General features: G+C 33.4%; 1 protein-coding gene across 7 annotated transcripts; it reads left to right on the top strand.

Annotated features, from left to right (window-relative positions):
* The first annotated feature begins 1,297 nt into the window (after positions 1-1,297).
* Positions 1,298-25,637, top strand: LOC125057459 (gamma-aminobutyric acid type B receptor subunit 2). Of its 7 annotated transcripts, none has more exons than XM_047661177.1 (32): positions 1,298-1,505; positions 1,872-2,027; positions 2,787-2,890; positions 3,467-3,604; positions 4,171-4,338; positions 5,576-5,751; positions 6,137-6,311; positions 6,414-6,492; positions 7,011-7,165; positions 8,310-8,464; positions 9,131-9,277; positions 9,932-10,041; positions 11,612-11,638; positions 12,365-12,495; positions 12,599-12,721; positions 14,080-14,190; positions 14,758-14,886; positions 15,407-15,502; positions 15,783-15,965; positions 16,682-16,787; positions 17,079-17,169; positions 17,546-17,717; positions 18,184-18,345; positions 18,795-18,975; positions 19,320-19,421; positions 20,031-20,141; positions 21,270-21,395; positions 22,180-22,253; positions 23,232-23,312; positions 23,489-23,624; positions 24,332-24,478; positions 25,290-25,637. In XM_047661177.1, exons 2-32 carry the CDS (start codon positions 1,880-1,882, stop codon positions 25,535-25,537), a joined length of 4,092 nt encoding a protein of 1,363 aa, XP_047517133.1. In that variant the 5' UTR covers positions 1,298-1,505; positions 1,872-1,879; the 3' UTR covers positions 25,538-25,637. The 7 variants fall into 7 exon arrangements, with proteins under 7 accessions (XP_047517133.1, XP_047517128.1, XP_047517129.1 ...); XM_047661172.1 differs by having other exon boundaries at positions 24,317-24,478; XM_047661173.1 differs by having other exon boundaries at positions 2,784-2,890.

The following is a 25,637-nucleotide window of genomic DNA, read 5'->3' as shown; positions in this document are numbered from 1 at the left end:
CGTTTTTGCGACAAAATTGAACAAATACATAACGTGATGAAACTAGGTAACTGAAATTAAAACATATATTACATATTACATAAGCATTATAAACTTAAAGTTATTATTATTTTTAATTGTTCATAATTTAATTGCAGGTGTGTCAGAGAAAACTGTAACAAGAATTACAAACGAAGGTATAACAGCGGCGTGTACTTCGAAAAAAATTGTAACCCAACAATTATGCAATAAAACTCTGAATAAAAAATTGTATTGCTTTTCTTTACCCTATTTTCTCATCTTTTCCCTGTAAGTAGGTAGAACACCGCTCATATAAGTAAATAAAAATATACTTTTTACATAACAGAAATATTGTTTCATCGAAGTATGCAGAAAATAATATTATTTGATAAATTACATCTGCTTAATGTAAATAAAATAGGTAAATTTTTTACTCATAAATGGCAACATTACGTCATGCGATTGCAGCGCCGCGTCTGGGGGACTTCTTTCATGAAAAGGACTATACACAATTTTATTTAATAAGCAATAATGCCATAATGATTCAAGTCATTAAATATTTTTTAAATAATATGTTTAAAATTTGTATTTACTATGAAGTAGCATTATTTTATATTATGTTAACGAAATAATTGTTTTCTTATCTTCAATAAGTACTATTTAAAAAAAATATCTTATATTAAATATTTAACATATAAGTTTTTTGAAAATTCATACAACTGTTTCCTTATTAAATTTCGACGTTTATGCATTTATTATACATATCATATCAGCAAAATAAAGTCTTTAATTCACGGTATTAATTCAGTAGCGGCGATCCCATACAAAATTCAAAACTATGTGAGACTCAGCTCCTTAAATAAGAAATACCAGGGACGTTTTAGCGCTTTGCGCATGTGTTGAAACGCTGTGTTGTGACAACAGGTTGTCGATGCTTTATATAGCTACTGGTTATAAAACTATGCCATTTGTATTAAAGCCTATGCCTCCAAGTTTATATATATATATATATTCTCGGATATATATATAAATATATAGACTTGGAGGCTTAGTAATTAATACACCTACATTCTCGGATCGGATCAAAATGCAGTCAATATGAGGGTGATTGACTGCGACGTCAAAGTTTGCATTCCACAGTAAATCTCCTCAACGTTTTCTGTTACCCTATTAGAGTTAGAGTCACTTGTATACGATATCTATACAAAATAAGTATGAAAAATTAGCTGTGACGTTATAGCATGACTTGTTGCTCCATGTTTAATACATATTTCATCGACACATGCGCGTCACTACTAAACCGCCCTCGATCGATTGCTTCAGAGCCTAATTTTACCACGAGCCCCGCCGCAGTTAATATATCCTTGAAAATTTCTACCAAAAATGAGCCAAATCCAGTACTAAAATGTTAATTAGGAGTTAGTTTTAAAATGTGCAAATTTATTATGTGATTAAAATTATTGTGAAAATGTGGCCAGCTAATTGATGTTCATACTAGATATCAGGTAAATTAAAAAATAACTACTTGTGTTTATGCTTAATTTGTTTTGATAGGCGTAACGTAAAGTAAAAATATTTCTTAAAAAAAAAATTGGAAATAAATGTTTGTTTCTTTTACATTCATATAAATAAAGTATCACTAAACTAAGCATATTAAATTATATATAATATTTAAATACATCATTCATCTTGAAATTAGTTACATAATTTAAAAAAATATATTAAGTTTTTTATACTTGCTCTCAATATATTATATTATAATACTTGTAGTACCTAAATTAACTTAACATTTAGTAAACCGCTATTTGCTAAGTTTTCATAGAACATAAAAGTTAAAAATTTATTTTGACCATATATACCAATTTTCAAAGGTTTCAATATGACCTTAATCATCCTGTGGTCCCTGCTGGTGCTGACCCAGGGGGTGCCACAAAAGCCAAACCTGGATGCGATCCTCAACCGTCGCACCGATGTCTACATAGCAGGGTTTTTTCCCTTTGGGAAAGGAGTGGAGAACTCAAACACTGGTATCTATCTTCGCTGACTAAAGTCAAATGTGAAAATCGTTATAAAAGCTTTTTATTAATTTTTACTTTAACAATCAACACTAATAATTGTTAAACATTAACGAATATACTTTCTCGTACAATCGTAGTAGAATTCGTAGCAAATTATTTAAGAAAATTCGTTACCTGCCTTGCGATTCTGTAACTCACTTTTCGAACTCACACCGAGGTTTTCACAGCGGCGGTCGCGCTCAAATCAGTCGTAAAGCAGTCATTTTACGATTTGGCATTCTGATAAACAATAAACTGCAACCTCCCTCCTTATAAGAATGCTAAATCATATAATTACTGCTTCACGACTGATTTGAGCGCGACCGCCGCTGCGAAAACCGCTGTGAGAGTTCGAAAAGTGAGTTACAGAATCGCAAGGCTGGATATTTTTGACGTGATAACGTCTTTAAAATCGTTTTAGTCGGGTGACATGTTCAGAAACTTGTGTCACACCAAAACCTCACGAGCGCGATCGCAGATATAACGAGAGAGAGACGGACCGATCTCCCGTCTCATCTCGAGCGCTGCCAGTCATTCCGTGAATGTATGAAGAAAAATGTATATCATAGTCGAATAAGTAAACTTGTCATTTTACACCCGAAATTTATCATCAAAAGTGTGAATAAAACGATAGATGTAATTTAAAATTTGAAAAAATTGTTATCTTCACATAAAATGTGTTTTATTACTTATGAGCTAAGTACCAAAGCTATGTGAACACCGCTGTAGGTCGAGGCGTGATGCCGAGTGTAAAGTTGGCGCTGGACCACGTCAACGAACATGACACGGTGCTTCGGAACTACAGGCTGCATATGTGGTGGAATGACACCGAGGTAATTAATATTCCTTTAATTGTAAGACAACATTGTATTCTACAAAAACAGTGTTGGTCTAGTAATATCTAGTAATACAGCACACGACCATCATAGTCCTACGAGCGTTCTCCGGCTGTGGTACGGCGAAGGCAAACATCGTGAGGAAAGCAGCATGCCTTAGACCCAAAAAGGCGTATGTCAGGCTCTGAAAGCTGGTCACTAACTTAGGCTTATTAGAAAAAACAGATGATTACGAAACATACACAGAAATCTCAGGCCCAATAAAATATATAAATCAGTGGCACTATTACCTCTTTAGGTCTGGGCCTTTCTGGGATTTCTGAATCTGTTTCATGATAATTTTTCAATCTAATAGTCAAGTAGGTGAACAGCCTTCTGTGCCTGTCGGTTTCCTCACGATGTTTTCCTTCACCGTTCGAGCGAATGTTAAATGCGCACATAGAACGAAAGTGCATTGGTGCACAGCCGGGGATCGATCCTACGACCTCAGGGATGTGAGTCGCACGCTGAAGCGACTAGGCCAACACTGCAATATATATAAAAGAGGTAATACATGTATTTTTTTCACTCCAGTGTAATGCAGCCGTTGGAGTGAAGTCATTTTTTGACATGATGCACAGTGGTCCACATAAGCTTATGCTGTTTGGGGCCGCTTGCACACACGTAACAGATCCAATAGCTAAGGCCTCTAAACATTGGCATCTTACTCAGGTATATATATAAAAAAAGGGTGCGTGTACGCGCGTAAGAAGTTATATTATACTTCTTTGGCATTATTAAAAATTGTTTTTGATTGCATGCAAATAATTAATTACAATTCAATAATCAAAGACTGGAAAAGGAGTCATTACATTTGAAAAATTAAATAAATAAATATTTATTATTATTCTCTTACATTAAGAGTAACATAAATTCTATTATTATTCGAATGTTGTTTTTAAATTATGTCCAATGCCGTAGCATCTTCCGTGGGCAACTTCATTCTGTTAATTTTGTGTCACGGTGCGCGCGCATCGTAAAATTTCACTCTCATCAATTTTTCATTACGCGCCTAAAGAACTATAACTTCTAAAACCTCTTTTCTAGCTTAACATTTATTTCATAAAGATTATTGAAACAAGACAACCCATTATTATATACTAATAAAGGCACGGAATCGTTTTATTATGAGGTACATAATCCTGTGAATGTTTCAAAAATGTTTATAGGCATTATTTTATTGAAAAAAATATTAAATATGTTTTTGAGACTGTTAAAATTTTTTTTTAATTTTCCAGCTGTCATACGCAGACACACATCCAATGTTCACAAAGGAGGCGTTTCCCAACTTTTTCCGGATTGTGCCCTCTGAGAATGCATTTAATATACCTCGCATTCGCCTGCTAGAGCATTTTAACTGGACCAGAGTGGGGACTTTATATCAAAACGAACCTAGATATGCATTGGTAAGTATTTTTATATGCCGCCATATATAGTTAGATTTTAGGAGATCCTTAACACGTTTAATTGGGGAACGCTTATATATTCTTACTTGCTAGGTCAAATAAAAAAGCCGTAGAGCTCTTTAGTTTATTTAAAAAACAACGAGCAATTTAATTGCTTTAAAAATATACAAAAAATAACGAATAAACGCTCAAATAACTGTAACTAACATTAAACGCGCTGTTAACCCTCTCCCAATACTCACTTGACTTTACTATTGGCACTTTTATCGCGTTAGTTAATAGTCGCGTTTTAGCACACTTTGACGTATATACCTCTGGGAATAATCGTGAACGATGTTCGAGAACTTTCTAAGGTACTAAGTAGTTACACTTCTAGTGAAGGTTCTTATCTTCTATCTCTCTTGCGTTTTTACCATCCATGTCCCTAAAAATATCCTTCTAGAATGTTAACTAGGATTGTTCTGAAACAGCCTGAAAAAATATTTCGCCTTTGAAAAAGAGGGTGACTAAAACTTTCATTTTCAATGTTGAAATTTACACATGTAAAATCCAATTTAGGGGTTATATGTATTTTTGTATGCTGTATAGCTTTTAACATACTGGGATTTTTACATAGGTACCTACTGGTAACACGTCTTAAATTCCCATAAAACTTTACTCTAAACGAATGATATAATGAAACGATTTGGATTTTTTGTACAAATTGATTAAATGATGATAATATCATAATGAGTACCAATCAGTAAACGCCTTTAAGACTATCAACAATTTAAACAAGATAAATTGACCAATTAACATTTATCAACTTGAACTGTTTCGACATACATTCATTACACGAGTGTGATGCTTTTGTCTATTACTTTAAAACATGTATGTCGCATACATAGGTCAGTAGTTCATACTAGTTAAATAATATACATGTTTATAAAAGTATAGCTGACTCCTTGGTTTACCGTGTTCATAAGCAAGAGAATTTGCATCGATCTAATCACAGTTTAATTTTGTATAAAAAAGCTAGACAAGTTTGTGTTATTATTTTGTTGGAGTCAAAACACTCTAGATTTCTTTTTTAAACATAATACACCAATAAAATACATTTTGTGACAGCATCAATAAAATAAATGATACAGCAGGGCCTTTCCAGGCCTCCTCTTCCAGGATCTGCCCATACTCACGAGACGGCAACAATCCTTTGCAGAAATATAATGTGACTTACATATAAGCGTATTGTTTCCAGGCCCACAATCGCCTTCTAGCCGACTTAGACAATGGAAGCTTCGAAATAGCAGAGACTCAAAGCTTTGCGACCGAAGTTCGAACGGCGCTTAATAAACTGAAGGAGAAAGACATCAGAATAATTTTGGGAAACTTCAACGAAACCTGGGCAATGAAGATATTCTGTGAAGCTTACAAGTAATTTCTATTTTCATAATTAACAAAAAAAATCTATGCGTATGAATTATTGTGTTAAAATTAATTGTTTTATTGAGATATCTTAACACATTAAATTTGATAGAAGCCTCTCGTATGACTCTCGTAAATTTGTATACAGCTTTTTGCATCACGCAATTTATTTTTTCTTCGAATCATGTTTCTACACGAACTAAGGAGAAGGGAGAACTACAATCACTGCAATGACGTCATACACTTAAACGTGACAACGAAGCTATTCCTGCTAAAACTCTTACTCTCTCCTGAGGTCTCCTTTGGGTCGAAGGTGGAGCAGCACCTTCCTTCCTCCACAACAATATCTAGGATTAGAATTATGGAGAACAATATTAGTAATTCTTTATTACAGGTTAGAAATGTATGGCCGAGCCTACACTTGGCTCCTCTTAGGTACATATAGCCATAGGTGGTGGCAAAGAAAAGCGCCGTGCCCGCAAGAAGAGTTGACTACTGCGTTGGATACAGCGATACTTACCGATCTATTACCACTGTCTACTACTGGACAGACTACCGTTTCTGGTATTGTGAGTATAGATATTTTTTATTAACAAAATCTTTGCGATTTTAAAATTGACGTAGCATTTGTTGGTTTATTATGTACATTTATAGAATAAATTTATGTACAGACGGCAAAAGATTACCAAGTGGAATACGATCGAAGAAGAGGCATCGAATATTCTCGCTTCCATGGCTACACATATGACGGTAAAATCCTTATTTATTTATTATTATTTTGTTAATATTTATCTATCTATTGACACCCTGTCGCTTATCTATGTACAGATATATATTGTCTGTAGGAAATATTTTATTGTTAAAATGCATTTAATAAGCTCCAAAACTACTGGACTGATTTGAAAAATCCTACATTATTCCCGATGAACATAGACTATAGAATATATATAAGTATTATAAATCAAATATCCAGCCGTGCGAAGCCGGTATCGATAGTATAGGTAGTATAAATATGTTTTAAAAAGTGAAAGGAGAGTGTTTGTTTTAGTTTATAATAGTTGTATACCCGTAGCTGAGTTTCATCATCGGTTGTCGAGGATTACGATTTTTCACCCGTACCAACTCGACTTCCGTCGTTCTCGGACAAGGTTTGGACGTCGAGCACCACCAGTGTGTGGATGCTGCCCAATGTATCATTTCCGAACCAATTCTTAGGGTACAATAAAAGTGCGCACCAATTCGTCTCTTCTTACGTATAGTTTTTTTAGGTATTTGGGCTATGGCTCTGGCCATTCAAATAGTGGCACATCGTGTAAAGATCAAATACAAGGAGAGGACTGTACAGGATTTCAAGTATAGAGATAAGGAATGGGAGCAGCTATTCTTAGACGCTCTTACTAATGTTACCTTTGAAGGAGTCACGGTAATATTTTTATTTATAGTCAAATAAATATATAATTATTGCAGTTTAATCTCACTAACGAGGCATGGTTCATTTTCTAATAGTATAGATTTGGTTTAAAAAGTGGTTCAAATTAGACATTGGCTCAGAATAGCTAACTAAAAATAATTTGTAACTGCTTGAGATATAGGATATTATATAGCAGAGTGCTTGAGATACAGCACATACAACCTGGGACAGAAGGCAAACAGGAGCATAACGGAGACCCTCAGCTCACCGTTAGCTAAGACTAGACAGGCAGAGAGACAAGTAGTCCCGATTTTAATTCTATTGTTTAATAACAATTACAAAACATGTCATCTTATGTCTTGTCCGGTCAATACAAAATAGTACGAGTATGCACTTTATATGGAACCACCTATGTCTCGTTAGAAACACATTTTCTTATTCATTTATCGTTTGCGTTTAAGATATTTAGCAATCAGGTTGATTGTCCCAACCTTCTAACTAAATTTAAATTTCGTGTACTCTCTAGACACCCTAGGTATCCCATCACTCCATTTGTCCCTCATTTCAGAAGAACACGTTATGGCCAAAATTCACCGATATCTAGATTGAGTATTCTGATCACAAGTCAACAAAAAAAATATTTTTTGTTGAGTCTGTTATTTAGTGAATATTTTCTGATTGTATACATCGAAAAAGAAGCAGAAACTCTATTTATAATAAATAAAGTTTGCTTTTGTACCTTTACACAATGTACAATGTATAATGTATATACAATACAATGTAAATAGAGCTCTTTCATAAAAAATAAATTTCGTTGTAGTAACTACAAAAGCAAACTTTAATAGATAAAAATATTTTTTCTTTAATTAGTTAGGCATAAGTAATCAAAATCAGAGGTACAGAACGCAGACTCAAAATTCGTGTTGACCCGTGTTATATATCCATATTTCGTCCCACTCACACTTAAATTCATCACACTTAAAAATACATTTTCGTTTTGTTTTTTTCTCTTCGTGTTTGTAATGTTTGCCTATAGGTGCTTATCATATTCAATCTTGTATTTTATTTTTCTTGTAGCTATGTATCAGTGTGCCGAGGGTTGGCAAGCTTACAGAAGCTAAATAAATAAATGTATAAACGTAATTAAAAATTGTAGGGCCCAGTGCGCTTTTACGATAACGAGCGCAAAGCGTCCATACTATTGAAACAGTTCCAAGGAGATATGGTGGGAGAAATAAAGGTTGGGGAGTACTGTGCTGAAAGAGATCACCTGGATTTGAGTAGTGGCGATCCCTTTAAATGGATAGGAAAGTAAGATTTTTTGTTAAAAGTTTCTAGATTTTACTGGTGAGAGAGAGTTAAGAAATGTATTTAAAAGTAGCGTTTTTGAGCGTTGTTTGAATCCGTTATTGGGCAAACTTAGTCATTATTTAATAGCAGTCGGAAAAATATATTTAGATGTATAAAATATGCTCAGTGCTATCAACATTATTGTTATAAACTAATTATTTATTAACTAAAACAATAACGAATATTAAAATATATTATTAAAAGGAGTCCCTTAAGGCAAGGTTCCGAAGATACTGGCAGCTTTCGGTCTCCTATGATGTCGACTAACCTTTTTGCTTTTTACTTAAAAGAACAAGGGTCTCGACACCGAATCGGAAAAAAATAATTACTCTCACCTGTATGTTAAGTTAATAATTACGTATGTAGGTATTACTCCGATTTAGGTATTACTGTGGTAATCGGACCCAGAATCTCAGGTCATGAGTTTAACATTGATCATCGCTTTATAAATTTATAAATTTACATTGAATCCAACTTCTACTAACAGATCACACAGATTATATTTACGAAACAAAATTAAATACTTGAAGAATGCAATGCATTGCAATTCTTTTATGCGTGTGTTCAAGTAACATTCATTAATTATGTGATGATATACGAATTTTGATTTGACTTTTGGAATTTCAGAAATCCACCAAAAGATCGAACGTTACGCCTGATAGAGCACACGCAAGTGAATCTTACAATCTACATTGTTCTTGTGTCATGTTCCTGTATTGGTATTTTGTTGGCGACAGGATTCTTAGCTATGAATATACACTATAGAAACCAAAGGTAATCTAATGTAGTCTGCTTTTGTGATTTGATTTTTGTAATTTCGTATCGACCTAAAACGCTTGCTAAGACGAAAGCAATAATAATTTAAATTTAAGCTATCGTGGTTGTTTATAAACGTATCTAGAACTTTTTATGGAATTCCATTGAGTTCCTTCCCTTCAGTTAATAAGCGTTAAATCTGTCTTTACGGAACGAACTGACCTTAACATTTAAAATACAATAACTGACCAGAAAGATATCAGAAACTGTTATTCAGTGTAATAATAATAATAATTTATTCATCAGACAAATACAGTCCATTCATTGATTAGTAAATTAGTAACAATGGTTTCTTAAGATCTATGTTAGTAGAATTAGTAAAAAATAAGAAAAAAGTAGTTAAATTAAAAACTCTTTGGTACAAAGCCCTGCGGAGCAGTGTCGTACGAGTAAATAGGGGCACTCCATTCTCTCGACTATCATCCGTAATACCCATATGTTATTTATATTAATATAGTCCTGTAACGCATCATTCATACTGTTGTATGTCAACCTTCTAGACGAAACAATTATAGTCCAAGGATCGAATCCGTGACTTTTATTTTCCATAGGTAACATAAATTGCTGTAAATGACGCGATAAGATTATACAAATTATGCAATAATATTCCAGGTACATAAAAATGTCATCCCCTCATCTAAATAACCTTATCATCATAGGCTGTATGCTCACCTATCTCAGTGTGATCTTCCTTGGCTTGGACTCCAGCCTCAGCAGCATAGGTATGTCATTCGTCTCACCAATTATATAATTTATTTAAAACCATTTTGATATTTAAATTTTATAGGCCGATCGCACATTGGATTTAAATAATAAGCAATAATTTTCGAAAATTACGTAAAGGTAATGTTAACTCTATGCAATTTATTTTTGGCATATTGAAAAAAAACGTAAAGATTTACAATACTAAAGCTACTTTAAATACCATTAGTTTAACAGTTTAAAATACACTTAGGAATCTATCGCTAAGCAAAGAAATGCGTAAATTCTTAGCTGTCTTTCCATAAGTCAGCACAGTTAAATCGAGGTTTTTAACACTCGTTGGATATTATAACCTGTGCCAGTCTGGAACTACCGATAACGATATCAATATTGAGATTTGTACCACGTGATTCTTAAATGTATAATTTAATATAATAAATTAGGATAGTTCTCGCTATCTGAAGTTACCAAGTACTGACGCTAAACCGAACTGGGCGACGCTGGTTATGAGACTCTTATGTTTTTTGAACAGAAATATTTAAGAAGTGTTTGCCCAACGCACTTATTATAATTGTGTGTGTGTGTGATTCATTAATTAATTAACTTAAAATTATTTTTAATAAGTTTCTGTAGAAACTATTTCTTTTTCACATTGAAGTCATTTACTAGTTCATGGCATATGTAAATATAACATAAACTTAGAAATATCTCCGTTTCTAATCGGCAACATTTAATTTCCAAGAAGTAAAGAAATCATGGGAAGTTTAATTGAGTTTGTTAGATTTCTTATCTGTTATTATGAAATCATATGATTTATACACTCATTTCGTTTTATGCACCACAACTTCCTTAAAGATTGTGTATCATAGACTTAACTAAAAAAATTGTATTAAATATTCATATTATCTTAGATCGAACACTTATAACTCGATGACGGCTAGTATTTTCAAGGTTTTTGATTAGTAGTCGTTTTCTCCGCTCCGAATAGTAGAATAAGAAAATAAAACATTTAAAATTGACGCAAAAATATCTCCAATACAAAAACTTCTTGTGTTTCGCCTCTCCCCTCTAATTAAAGAACATATTTAAATAAAACATAAAATATTAGGATAACGGCGTACTTTATATTTTAAAAATGTAGAATAATGTCATTTTTAAAAAAGGATTGACATACATATCGGTTGTAAAATATTTATGCGTGCCACAGGATTGTTTTGCGTAAACTAAGGAAAATATATCAAGCTATATAAATATACAACAAATCAAGCCACATTGTAATCTTGAGTAAATTCGGTGAAAGTAGTGAACATTATATTATTTTTTTATTAATTGATTATTATTTTAGATTAATTGTATTACTTTCATGATCATAAATGAAGTTCAGCTAATCTGTAAGAGGACATTTATAGGCGGTACGAAGTTCGCCGGGTCTGCTAGTTTTACCAATTGAGCGAATTCTTTGACGCTGATGTAATGTGTTGAGAACTTTTCGAAGTTATCCATTTGTCATCCATAGTGCGACCGGTCTTAGAGCACTTTGGGGCGCATGTCGCTAGCACTCATAATCTCATCATGTCCATTGATTCTTAGGTCTTTCTCAGGAACTATCGCGTGGAGGTAAACGCTTTGTCCCATCCCTCGCTTGAGCTTCGACCCTGGATTGGACCCCGAACCAAATTTTGGGAACCCTTTACCTCTGAGAAAGACCTAGGCATGATCTAGGTCACCGGAGTCGACAGCATGTTTCCAAGTTTTGGTTTTGTTCCTTTTTATCCATCTGCAGTGCTTTCGGTGGATTTTGTGTGTTTTTTATTTAAATGTGTTTTATGTACATCATGCTTGTTTAAAAATATTACTGTTAGCTAATAAGTGTTTTAATATTGTTCATAGTCTGAACTATGAAGTACTTGCTTAATGTTTAGAGCGAAAGTAAATCTGTCAAAGTCAAAGTAGGCTTTATACAAATAAACTTTGTAAGCACTCGGAAATATTTCGATATTCTGATTTAGGATTTTACGTCATCGTACCGATTCTAGTCGCAATTTGTAAATTTACAAATCGCTACGTTATTCTTAGATTATCTATGTTAAGCACCTCCTGTTTTGGAGAGTGAGTTATATCAAAATACCAGTAACAATCGCTATATTTTATTCAAATATATTAAAAAAATACAGTTCATAGGAAAAACAAATGGCAATAATATTACGATTAGGGGGTTTTTATTAATTAATGATATATCAAAATACATTAATATGACAGCTAGTGTTCCGTACAATTGTGTATTTATAAACTGAAAATATAGTTTGCCAAACAATACTTTAAGTACTATATTTAATGTTACAGCGGCCTTTCCGTACATTTGCACGGCCAGAGCATGGTTACTGATGGCTGGCTTCAGCCTCGCCTTCGGAGCCATGTTTTCCAAGACCTGGAGGGTCCACTCTATATTCACAGATGTTAAGCTTAATAAAAAGGTATCGCCTAAACTAAATTTTTAAAAATTAAACAAGAATAAGAACTGTTTTTTGAGAGAAGAATATTCGCAATACGGAAAACTTATAAATTTATTTTTTATAGGTGATAAAAGATTACCAATTGTTTATGGTGGTCGGAGTGCTACTGTGCGCTGACTTGGCCATAATGCTGACGTGGCAAATATCTGACCCTTTCTACCGAGCTACTAAACAAATGGAGGCCTATGTAAGTAGAACAAACGCCTGGCGCAGATAATGATTTTGTTTCAAAAATGAAATGCGTTCAAGATCTCGGGTTTGATTTCCATGGAATCAAATTTTTCGTTTTGGAATGTTTGAAAGACATGCCTTCCTGCTAATAAAAAGCGTTTTACTAGTGTCACTTAATAAGAATACTTAGCTCTGACCAATGTTAGTCTTTATTAGTCTCTTAACAACTTATCACTAGAACTTTTAATATTTTATTTAAATACTGAAACGTTAATAAAATTAAAAACAGATAAAAAAATCTAGTCAAAATAGTTCAGTCAATCATTAACAATTTAGACCAGGGTCGATAATTTTTGAAACCAAAAAAAATTACAGTAGGATGAAACCCATTAGAAAAGCAGGGGAATATGATCAAAATGAAAGGAAAAATAAATTACGGTCGATCCGAGTTCGGGAAGTGGGAGGGGGTGAGTTTTTAGGGGTGAAAAATTGTTTATCTTGATTTCCGGCAAAACTACAAGTCCTATGGAAAAAAGTTAAATGGCAAAGTTGCAGGTCATAAAAAGATCTACAACTTTTGTATTTGCAATTTTTTCACATAACCTCAAAATTTTGGTGAAAAATTCGAAAAACCAAGTTTTTGGTTTTTTTATTTATATCTTTTTCAAAAAAAAAAAATTTATTATGTCCCAAATATACTGTAATTTATTTGATTAAAAATATTTATTTTTTCGCCTCATTTTAACATAATATCAACAAAGCACCCTAATTTTCAATCGAAAATTCTGACGTCAAAATTTCAGCTTTTTTCAAAAAGTTTGGGGGCTTTCAGTTCGTTGAAATCTCTACTTTCCTATGGTAAAAAAAATATATATTACGATAGTAAATCTTCTCAGAAAATGCAAAAAATCGTATGCAGTAACGCCCAGTCATCCCCTTCCTTGAGTGCACTGGTCTAATTTGGAATTGACAACCGTTAGAACTATCGAATGGTTGATTTATTTTCTATGAATAAAATATATACAAAATTAATATTGTAGAAATTGTATCTATTTTTATAACAAAAATATATATAAGCCTACTGTTCATAGTAATTTAAGTACTACGATACTTAAAAATATTAAAAATATCTATCTTTATATATATAATTCTTCTGTAAGTGTGTATATCACTGAACTTCTCTCAAACGACTGGACCGGTTTTGATGAAATTTTTTGCGTGTGTTCAAGGGGATCTGGGAATGGTTTAGATTCACAAATCAGCCCGCCAGATGGCGCTGCAGTCGGTACTTTCATACTTTGCTTTACTAATTGCTTGAAATATCATGCAGGACAACGTCTGTCGGGTCCACTAGTATTATTATATATGTTTTAGCCTCACCCATCGAGTGAAGACATCGTAATCGTACAAGAGAATGAGTACTGTCAATCTGAACGGATGCCAATTTTCATTGGAGTCATCTATATTTATAAAGGACTGCTACTGGTTTGTTTTTTAAGATTATTTTCGAAAGTATTTTGTTTTTGCATTTAAGCAATGAAAAAAGAAGTCGATCAGCCATAAGAAGCGCAAAAGTCGTAACGTTTTTCCTACTAAAAGCTTTATTTTAATTTTTGTAATGCACAGCCTTATAAATATAGCAGTATGGATTTTTTTTAGATAAGTTCTAATAATTTGCCTTTTAAGATAAGTACTTATAATTTGCCTGTTGAAGTGTGCGTTGGAATGTGCAATGTGAGTGTGTGTCGTCTTTCAAGTTCATTCGATTTCCTTATTTCTTTCTAAAACACTTTATTTGGAAATAATAAGTTTTAGTTTACACTTTTCTTAAAACCACGGCTATCTAACGGAAGAAAATTTTTGTCAAAATTATAACGCTCTTTACAGTAAAAGAGTAAAATCTCAGTCATCTTTGGCTTATACGACTACTAAAAAGTTTTCTACTTACATGCCAGTTAAGTAAACAAAATTTAAAAAAATGCCAATTATCGAAGACAATTTTACTTAAATTAAGTTACGAAGAAATATATATTTCATAGTAATAAATTTCAGGTGTTCGGCGCATTCCTAGCATGGGAGACAAGACATGTTTCGATTCCTGCTTTAAACGACTCAAAGCACATCGGTCTATCTGTTTACAACGTGCTTATTATGTGTATCATGGGGGCTCCCATTGCTTTGGTAATAATATAAACTTACTTAAATATATTTTTTTATCTAGTTTCGGATCATATTTTATTTAGAATCGTCAATACAATAGTGACGTAAGCAGTACAGAATATCAAAATTAAAAAGATCGTTATAAATTAATTCTGACGTACCTACTAAAAGTCAATTCTTCGAAGTTTCTGATACAGACTTAACGGAGTTCTCACCAAGGAGTTTTCATTGTTTTTTAAGGCGCGCAAATTCAAAAATATAGCCGAGACTTCTATCCTCTATGGTATATTTTAATTTTGTTATACGTTTATTATCATTTATTTAATGTTTTTATTTGTTCATATTTAAAATAAAGTAGTCTATGAGAAAAAAATAGATATAAATGGTGATAATCTATGAAACACTTATTGTTGCACTACTATTTAAATAAATAGATAAATATCGATGAAATACAAATTAAATTGAGGTGTATTTAAAAGTATAACAATGGAGTCTAAATAAATCTTATCAATTTTTTTATTATATTGATTGGTTTTTTCAGGTGCTTGCAGATCACAAGGACGCGTTGTTCGTGTTAATATCAATATTCATCATCTTCTGTACAACTGGTACTCTTTGTTTGGTCTTCGTTCCAAAGGTAGAATCTTTCATTATATTTAGTAAAATTATGAATACAATGTAATATATAATAAAAAAATATATTTTATATATTTAATGAAAAACCCAAATTCAGGAGCGCTGTTTCCCAGTATGGGTCTTGGGAACTTTTTTCATAGACAGAAATGATGATGTATTTGTACATTTTTGTATCGTACAAGTTTTAATTGCGCACGAAGAAAAATCCACGGGGTCAAGTCACGCGCTTAAATCACTAGGCGAAAACCGCTCAGGATAAAAAAATCGCAATATTCTTATAGTTACTGGAACTCCGACGTAACGGACAACCGGGCGCGCAAGGTACGCGTATACGTGCGACTCTAAAGCCCGCTGCACACGAAGTTCGTTCGCCCGGACCCGAGCTTGAAAGACGGCTTAAGGAGTTACGACAGTATAATAACAGATATCGACGGACTCTACAGGCTAAGGAAACTGAATTACAGGTAAATTTATATTCGTTTATTATTGAAGAACTCGCAGGGCTTCTCCATATGAATCACTGGGCTAGTAAGTCGACTCAGAATGCCTTTTGAGCTAGTGTAATTAGTGTGTAGTGTAGCTAGTGTGTTACAACTATAAGTGTAATAAGCTTGAGTGACTAGTGAACACTATGAACATAATGCTTAAAAGACAGTCCTTAAATACACTAGTAAGTGGACTTTAAATGACGTACATCGACTATTACACTGTTAGCTTTAATAAGGTTTGAAGAGCTTTAAAGCGAGGCAGGTCTGGTTTCCTTAGTTTGGTAATGATTAGTACGAATTTTTGGAGCCTTACAAGGAAATAATTTTTGTTAAATAATTGTTTCGTGTACATTATAATGGATTATAGAGTGTACAGCTTCAATATAATAGTCATAATAATTACTATTATTATTAACATATACATGACGTTCCTCCAGAAATGCGTTACCCATATCTTAAAAACAACAAAACCGATTTTGAAAAAAAAATACTTTTCCCTATGTTGGATTATATTTAAATAAATTGTACTCAAATATAGTCTAATCCAACAATATGATATGTACACTGTACAGGTCATTATGAGTTTTCTAATTTTTTCGAAGTCTGTTAATAACAGTAAGAAATTGACTCCGAACATGACTTAAGTTTAGTATAATTGTTTCTAGTATAAGTATTTGTTGTTTGAATGGCAGATGCTACTAAGTAAGTTAGGAGATGATGGCGACTCAATTCGAGACAAGTCCCCAGCTACACAGCGTACAAAGCTACATTTACCGAAAGAAAATATCAGCCATCCAGGTACATTTACGCTAATCGCATTTTTATAAATGTTATATTTACTTTATATACAATATGCTATTTTATATGCTGTAATATAGAATATACATTCATAGATATTCAGGCTAATAACTGATTTAACAAAATAAAACGCTTATAACGTTTTGTTTAACAACTATTTCTTACAAATGTGTCTTTACAAAATTCCTTTAGACTTTTAAAAAGTTACCATAAAAATCTACGAACTTAACTTTGTACTATTCTGACTCATTTTAAAGCGTAATTAAGATAATAAAACTGAAGGTATTTCAGAGACGAGTGATATAACGTCTACGTGCAGTCTTAGCGCATCGGCTGGAGGAGAGACTGACTATAATTTACAGACTACGCTGCCTAATGACAAGTTAGTCTATTTAAATTAGAAAATTAGCTATTACCCGTGTGCTAATTCCAACCCCTGCTCATCATAAATACGCAAACAAATTTGTTCACAATTAAATACTTAATTGAATTGTTATAGAGTAATCTTCGGTGTATCGTTCTACTAAGATCAATAAATTATGCCTTTGAATGTTACGTAAGTATTATACAGCTTCCAATGAATCTTTCAAATTTTTCGCAATTGGTGTTTTGTGGAAAGACGGATCGAGCTGCGTGAAGTGATAATAGAGATGTGAAATAAAGTTAACAAAACACTACAAGATTTTTTGTTCTACATTCTCGCCCTTAAACAAGTCGTTGTACATTGTAGCTGTGGTAATATCATTAACATTTGACAGACCAAAACCAATTGTCCAAGACACGTTAAAGGAAACCAAAGAGCCGAAAAAAGAACAGACGAAGAACGTGTCCTTTAAGAACCACTTGGACTACACAAGCCCACCGCCTTCTAAGGCAGTACCAGAGAAGGACCAGCTCGCAAAATTACCTTATGGATGGTCTACTTCCGAGGTTAGGGCTAATAGAATATTAGTGGTTATTAAGTTGTTACATATATTTCGTTTTATTTTATTTTATAATACATTGCGCGTTTGCTTCATATTTGAAAAATGTGATCAGCTTTCTGTACATATTAATCCAAATGAAAAATCCTTTCGCCGGGAATCGAACCAGACCAGGCATACACATTAAACAAAAAGCCACGGAGGCGGTCGGGTTAGTTGATTATGAATTCTCTAATGTTACACATTTTGGAACTGTTTAAATTCAACTTGAGATTTTCGTAACAATTTATTTTCTCAAAATTAAAAAATTAAATAATTTTTTGCAAAAGAAAAAGCAGCATGTTTTATGATTATGTGCAATTCTAGAAGCTATTTATGAAATAAAATTAATACATAAATACGTGCCCTGTGGCTTTTTAAAGTAAGCTATTTATTATTGATCACTAAAGTAACTAAACCCCTTGCCTTATTAGGACCAAGAAGTGCCCAAACCTATAACTAAAAGCGAGCCAGCTAAAGCCGAAGCGAAGACCATCCCGGCTCTGAAGCTGAGCGACACGCCCACAGTCAAGTCAGTGCCTGCCAAAGTTCAGGAACCAATGTACACTAAGGCAGCTACGCCTAAAGTTAATAAGGTAATAAAAATAGCTTATATAAAATAATATCTTATAATTCATATCCCATCCATTTTGTATAAAAAAAATGTGGTAAATATACTACAATTGTTTGTTGTCATCCTTACAGACAAAGATTCGGATGTACTGTAGGCAAAAAATTAGACTTGAAACTCCGCGCTAGCATCGTGATTCATGATTTTTACGCTTTTAGTTTTTTTATGTTATTTTGGTTTTGTAATTGTTTAAACAACATAAATTTTTGTTTTGTACTTTCTTCCCTTAGTATTTCTTGTTATCTTTTTCCTTGCTAGGGTATCATGGAAGAGATCGCTTGTTAGTGATAAGGCCACCTATTGCCTCCTTTCTGAATGTATATTTGCCAAATATGTAATGAAACAAAGAATGCATTTTTTTATATAAATCGATATAGAATGCCCTGTGATCGTTATTTAAATGTTTATTACTAGACCCCAGAACTTCAGAAGAAACATGTAAAGAACCCGGACGGTATGAAAACTCCGCCACGGGACATCAAACCACGAGGTCACCGGCGCATGTCCAGTTCTGGTCACGTGCTTTTGACAGACCTGATGAGGGTCTCCATGGATGATCAGGAACCGCCGCCAGGGTTAGAGCGGAAGGTTATTGGTGAGTATTTTTGTTTTAAAAGGAAATTAAAGAATATTCTTTATTTTAAGGTTTACTTTTAAGAGAATACACGTCGTCCAAGAAATTACTGTATATTTTTTAAATATCAATATTTTTTATATTCATCGTGCTTTAAATATATAAATCAAAGAAAAGCTAAATATATCTCTTCATAGATTTGGATATACCAGGCTTACACCGTATACATTTCTGCATATTTTCCGATTTACTATTTATCAAAATATCCTTACTCCGTGAAAACATTTAAACAGTCATTATTCTAGAAATTTCGATTAGTGGTAAATATAATATTTATGCGGTACGCATTAACATTTTAACTATAGGCCAAGAGAGAGATCCACCGATACCCCCAAAGCCGAAACAAGAACCAGAGGATATTTTAGACTTAGACATGGATTACTCTTCGATGGAGAGGAGGAAATCTTGTAAGTAACACGTTTCTGCGGTGTTTGTATGACTTCTATTTATATTTTGCTTACCTCATCAGGTTGATTCAGAGTCTATAATTAGCGCCAAATATGACTCCCGTCTGTTGTAAACGTACGGATACCGGCAAACATCTTGAACAAATGTCCTTGCCTGCGCAGAAGCGATTTTTATTTATCACTGGGAGGGGGCAGCGTGCAGAGGCTTTCGGCGTCGGGAGAGTGACGTGTCGATCGCGTGGTTGGTAAATCAGTTGACGTTTGTGTCCCGCGCGTCCCGTACGATGCACAAACTTTCACCCACTCCCTTGTTTAATACTCAAGAAGTTTGCCGGTATCTGTAATGGATTAGACTATTAACTCTGTGTACTTAGCTTAGTGTATTCCTCTTATAAGAAATAGGAATCCAATAATCTTTTTATATTTAATTAGTTGTGATTGTTTAATATCTGCACGGCTACATTATTTTTGTAGTTATATATGTTCAATAATAAGCGACGTATGTTTTTAATAAACCTTTTAATTTAAATTTTGAAAACTTTAATATTCACCCATTTTGTAACTAGAGTTGCCCATGATATAACTATTACTAAGAATTAATTATTCTAGGCCAAAGAAGAGATTCCGAAAGGAGAAAGAAAGAAAACTACATAGTTGTGCAAAGTGATCTATGGGATACAAATACTTTCCAATATACCTGCCAGAAGCCGCCGCAACCAAGTAAGTATTGTTTAAATAAATTAACTTTTTTTCGTCAGCTCTAAGTGAAAACACAAACAAAGCTTTGTTTAGCAAAAGTGCATGAACCTCTTCAACTTCGGCTTTCATACATTTATTTGCACCATCATCAATGGCTTGTGGGCCTTAGCCGCCTCAAGTATATATCGCCATCGCAATCTATTTCGTGCTTCTTGTGTCCAACTTAGAACACCTTTTGTTTCGAGGTCCTTGACAACCCCATCCCACCAAAGACTCGCATTTTACCTGTGCTAGTAATGATACTATTCCTACATGTGATGTGTAAGTTAGCTGATAAATTTTCACATGAAATTGACCTCTTCCAGCTTTGTTTACAGTTTCGCAGATCTATCTTTGCCCAAATTTTGCAATAAGTTATCATTTATATTTCTCGTCATTTAAATCACATATTTATAGTTTGTAAAAAATCTGTTAGTTTCCGCACTTAGGCGCCCATTTGGTTTGTTGTGTATAAAGTCCTGGCTAATTAGGCCAGCCTAGCTCCTTCCAGAAGCTCAGTAGTTTTCTGGGCACTTCGCAGGCTTCACGCTGTTAGTTAGCAGTAGTTATTAAGCATAAAGCATGCTATGCCTTATAGTAATGCCCGTTGGCAGATCTTGCTTTAAATAAATATACCTATTATTTAATTAGAAAAGTTAATTACGCAAATTACATACATACTTCATTAGAAAAACTAGTAATATAATGCAAAACAATTGAAGTACACAAGTACAGAAGGATACCTACGGTAATTTCAATATTTAAAAGTTCTAATATCTCTGGGTTGAGTTCACGTATTTGTATAAAAATATTTATTTAATTATAGATTACAAGCAATAGAACCCCAAGCTAGAACAGTTTCAGGAGTCAGTTCTTCCCTTAATACATTTATAATTTTATACCTTGCGACAGCTAGTAAGCCATTACTGACAAGATGAGAAAATAAATATATAAAACAGAAATATAAATATATACATACCTAAGTTTTTTATTGTATAGTACTTAAAGTATTTAAGTCGTGCTCTTATTTATTTAATTATTTTACAAAAAATAAACTTTAACTAAATAATATGCTAAAAACTCATTCAGTATTTTAACGCATTTTATCAGCGCATGCACATTCACCCATACAACGAAGTGTGTCTGAGAAAAGTCGTCAACAACCATCGCCACGACACCACAAAGATCCTGATAAAAGCCTCGAAAGGCGGGCCTCTAACGCTTCAATTAATCATAGTGAGTCTTCTATATTTTTATTATCGAATGAACTCATAGAAATTCTGGGCCGATTTCAAATATTCTTTCACCATTCATTTGTTTTATTCCCACATTACTTTTTATTACACCATTATTTTTGCATTGCATTTCTTAAGTATGCTGGTAATTTTATTAGTATGGACCTTTCATCTTTTCGTCGAAATTCGAATCTAGTATACCATTATTACACCAAATAAAGTAGCTAATTATTCTAAAACATTGTTCGAATTTTTATATTTTCACCTCCCGCTTTGATATCAGACGCAGATATTGTACTGGTATAATACATCCTTGTACCCTATCTGGCTGGCACTTATTACTTTCTGTAAAGTCAGAGAATTTCCCATAGAGAAATGAGACTAAGAAAAATACTAAGAAAGTTTGGTGTCATCATCCGCCGCAGACACACATTTGTTGGCCTCATTGTACACTAAATATTATTTTTCTAATATTTTGTGAATCCTAATGGCTAATTAAAGTTCAGTTGTATGATGTATCTGAGACAATCTTACAGTATGATGATTCTTACGTTTAATTACGTTTACTTACATTTTAATTTATTATGTACACGCTTAACGAAATCTTTAGTATTTTTTTCTTTTCTCATAAGTGATTTAATTCTTATGAGCAAGGTACCTTAAACCTTTGTGACAAAGTATTTTATGTTTACGAAAGCGAATATATCAAATGCTTCTCGAATATCGTTTAAAAGGACCTCATCCTAACAGTTATGTTAATTTAATGAGAAATTATAATATTCCAGCCGTACCTCGAGGCGGGACCCCAGAAGGATATCGGGAAGCGGAAACACTACGTTCGTCTGATCGACTAACTAAGGTAAATTTATACAATAAAACAATACTTATTTAACAATATAAATATTGTGAATATTCCACAGGAATATATTTGATACAATTATCTTATTTTTTACGGATGAACATTATAAGTTATAAAGAATGCAGCCGTTTCACTCGCATTCAATTCGGTCATAAGATTTAATTTTTTAATTAAGGTTTATTTATCAAAGTTTACCATCATACATAGTACTAAATCTACGGTATATGTTACAAACTCTTTTATCGAAAATGTAGGACAATTTAGGTAAACATGAATGTTACAAAAAAAAAAAAAAAAGTTAAAATAAAAATACCAGAAACTTTGTTAAGCACAAAAAAATTATCAGCAAAACAGTGGATTACTTTCATTCTTTTTATTTTTTATATAATCAAATAGGTGCTCAGTTTTCTGTCCTTGAAACAGATAGTATTTTTTTTGTTAAGACATACCAGTTTCTCACTATGTTAAAGATAGATTGGTGCCTAATTTGAGTCTGAGCTTTTCTCAATAAATGGACTATTCAAGATATATATCTTACGGATGATAGTCGAGAGAATGGAGTGCCCCTATTTACGACACTGCTTCGACATCTCCGCAGGGCTTTGTTCCTAATAGTTTTGTTTAATTACTTTTTTCTTAATTTTTACTCTACTTTTTCGTAATTCTACTAACATAGATCTTAAGAAACTATTGTTACTAACTCACTAATCAATCAATGGACTGTATTTGTCTGATTAATAAAATTATTATTATTATTATTAATACGACCATAATAGTTCAGATTCAGTTACATATTACATACCTAGTTAAAAAAAATTGTAATTGGTTGTATGTATATGTTTTCTCATATGTTAGTTAGTAGGTGAACACAGGTCAGACACAGAATGATTTTAGAATCTTAGGAGCATGTCAGTTTCCTCACGGTTTCGTTCACCACCCACAAATATTAGGCTCAATATATTATTGAAATATTTCCAGCGACGCGGGTCAGAGTTTCCTCAACCAGTCAGTACTCCACCTCATCAACTTAGTGCTAAAAGGAGACAATCTACAGCTCAGGTACAATTACCTTTACAGTTTTCTTAGTTTCTCTTTTATTATTACACATACATATGTTTGATATGGGTATAGCAAACATAGTTATGGGCGTTAGAGCACACATATTATTATGTCTATATGTTTCTTTGATATTGTCTTTTGAAATTAAAAATACAATTTTAATAACATTCTGCCAGATGAGGTATCAAGAAGAAAACCCAGAAATAATAGAAAAGACAAAAGAAGTACGAAAATCCGAAAAGTCTGATGTAAGCAAGAGTATTCAAGATACTGCTTGGAAACCAGAGCCAGATACCATCAGGGTGTCCAAAGGTAACTGTTTTTAATTATTTTCCATTCAAATCTTTAATTATTACATTCGTAACATTAATATAGTATGGAATGAACGCTAACTGGGGGGTGAAACAGCTGGAACTACAAAATTATTCATCGGAAATGTTAGAACTGCGTACAAATTAATAAAAGAGAAGCGTTTCACACCCCAGATGGCGCAAATTCTTACAGGGCACGGAGCCTTTGCACATTACCTGCATAGGTTTAAAATTAGGACAAGCCCAACATGTGCGTGCAGTAATGAAGATCAGACAGTTGAACATGTGCTCCTACATTGCCCTATATTGGCATCGTCCAGGCACGACCTGGAGCAACAAATGCAGATGACTGTAGACCGCAACGGCCTGCAGGACATGTTAATGAAGCACAGATCGTGCCTGGAACGGTTTTGCGAAAAAAAATTTAAATATATTAAGGCGGCAAACAAAACTGAAAGAACGGGTCTCGCGAGGAATTGCGCCCCGCCTCGCCCATGAATATTGTAAACAAAAATATTACTCAAAATAGCCGGGGCGTATTTCGCGAGACGTGTGATGTGAAGTTTAGAGATAGAAAAAGTCCCTGGACACTATGGCAGGGGAGTAGAATAGGTATTATTTAAAATAAAATAAACATTAATATAACAAGTAATAATTAAAATTCTTAAAGAGAATAAATAATCGAGATTTTAGTGACGTATTGTACAGGGCAAGAGTCTCCAGCCAAACGACTCCGTCAAGAAGCAGAACCTTTGAAGCGAGACTCGCAGAAACTAACGCAGCCTGCGCCTGCACCTCCCACGCAGAGACCGCACCATCACAAGAGCAGCCCCAACGTGGCTGCTAGGAAGTGTGGTGAGTTTTTTAATTGGATTCAAAGTATATTTCTTAGAACTGTTGCTTAATATTTGTTTCTAGTCCGATTCATCCGCGAGTTCGAGATCATAATTGAGTTATACTTTTTTTTAAGTGAAGTGCAAGTCGGAATATAAGAAATACAAACTTTTGCTTAAAAATAAAATAGATTGACTGCGTAGATGTTCAAACTGGATCTTGCTTAATATATTGTCCTCTGGCATGCGAGAGCCGCGGAGATGCAACTTCAGATAGGACTAGAAATTTTTATTTTATAGAACATGAGACTAACGTGTAGGAGGTCCACCTGATGTTAAGTGATAGTGCCCATGGACAGACATGGCCAGAAGGCTCGCGATGTCAGTCATTTAAGAATTAGTACGCTCCTTTCTCGACGGGCAGCTGGATGTTGAATGATGTGTCATTTCGATATTACTAATTCCTAAAACCATAATAGTAACGCCATATTTATCAATTCTAACGAATGATACAAATATTTTATTTAAATTATGGCCATGATTTGGATATTATTTTAAAAACTAAAAATTTAATTTCAAAACTCTTCCTTTCGCGTCGAATAGTACATACTCCTTGGACTAAAAATAAAAAAAAATCACTTTATTTGACGAAAAAACATTTTGTACTTACATTCTAAAAGTTATAAACATACAATATGCAACGAATCGTTGTGTTTTCACTATTCCATTTTAAGTCGTGTTTTTGTCAGTACTTAGAAGGAGTGACCTTCTATACGCTATGCTGTAGAGCTGCAATATGTAACACTTTTTCGGAAATTTAAATTTATTTTTAGAATCACCAAAAAGACGCGAAGAACGCAAATCGGCGTATTCCCGCACCGAGTCAAAACGACAGGAATCCGGCGAACGCAAGATGTACGCGGCGAGCAGCGAGTCGGAACTGTTTGAATACGCCATTTTACCAATTTTCCAGAAATTACTAACGGAAAGACATAAGAGCCAGCCACATGGACTCAATCTAACGTATGGCATGAGTTGTCCTAATATATCTATTAAGTGCGATATTGTTGAGTATCTATAGGTAAAAGTTTGTTGACCTTCAATTTAAAAAAATGTTTTTACGGGTATCGTTTATAAAATACAGATTTACCAGCTTAAAACGCGTTTAAATAAAATTTTTG

The sequence above is a fragment of the Pieris napi genome, chromosome 16, assembly GCF_905475465.1.
Source record: "Pieris napi chromosome 16, ilPieNapi1.2, whole genome shotgun sequence".
NCBI lineage: Eukaryota > Metazoa > Arthropoda > Insecta > Lepidoptera > Pieridae > Pieris > Pieris napi.
Note: the sequence above shows the minus strand (reverse complement) of the source record. Positions and strands in the feature narration are given on the sequence as shown.

Coding starts and splice junctions, on each gene's coding strand:
- LOC125057459 (XM_047661171.1), top strand. CDS start 1,880: ATGACCTTAATCATCCTGTGGTCCCTGCTGGTGCTGACCCAGGGGGTG. Junction 9,278..9,931: donor ATACACTATAGAAACCAAAG/GTAATCTAATGT, acceptor ATAATATTCCAG/GTACATAAAAATGTCATCCC. Junction 12,496..12,598: donor ATGTTAAGCTTAATAAAAAG/GTATCGCCTAAA, acceptor TATTTTTTATAG/GTGATAAAAGATTACCAATT.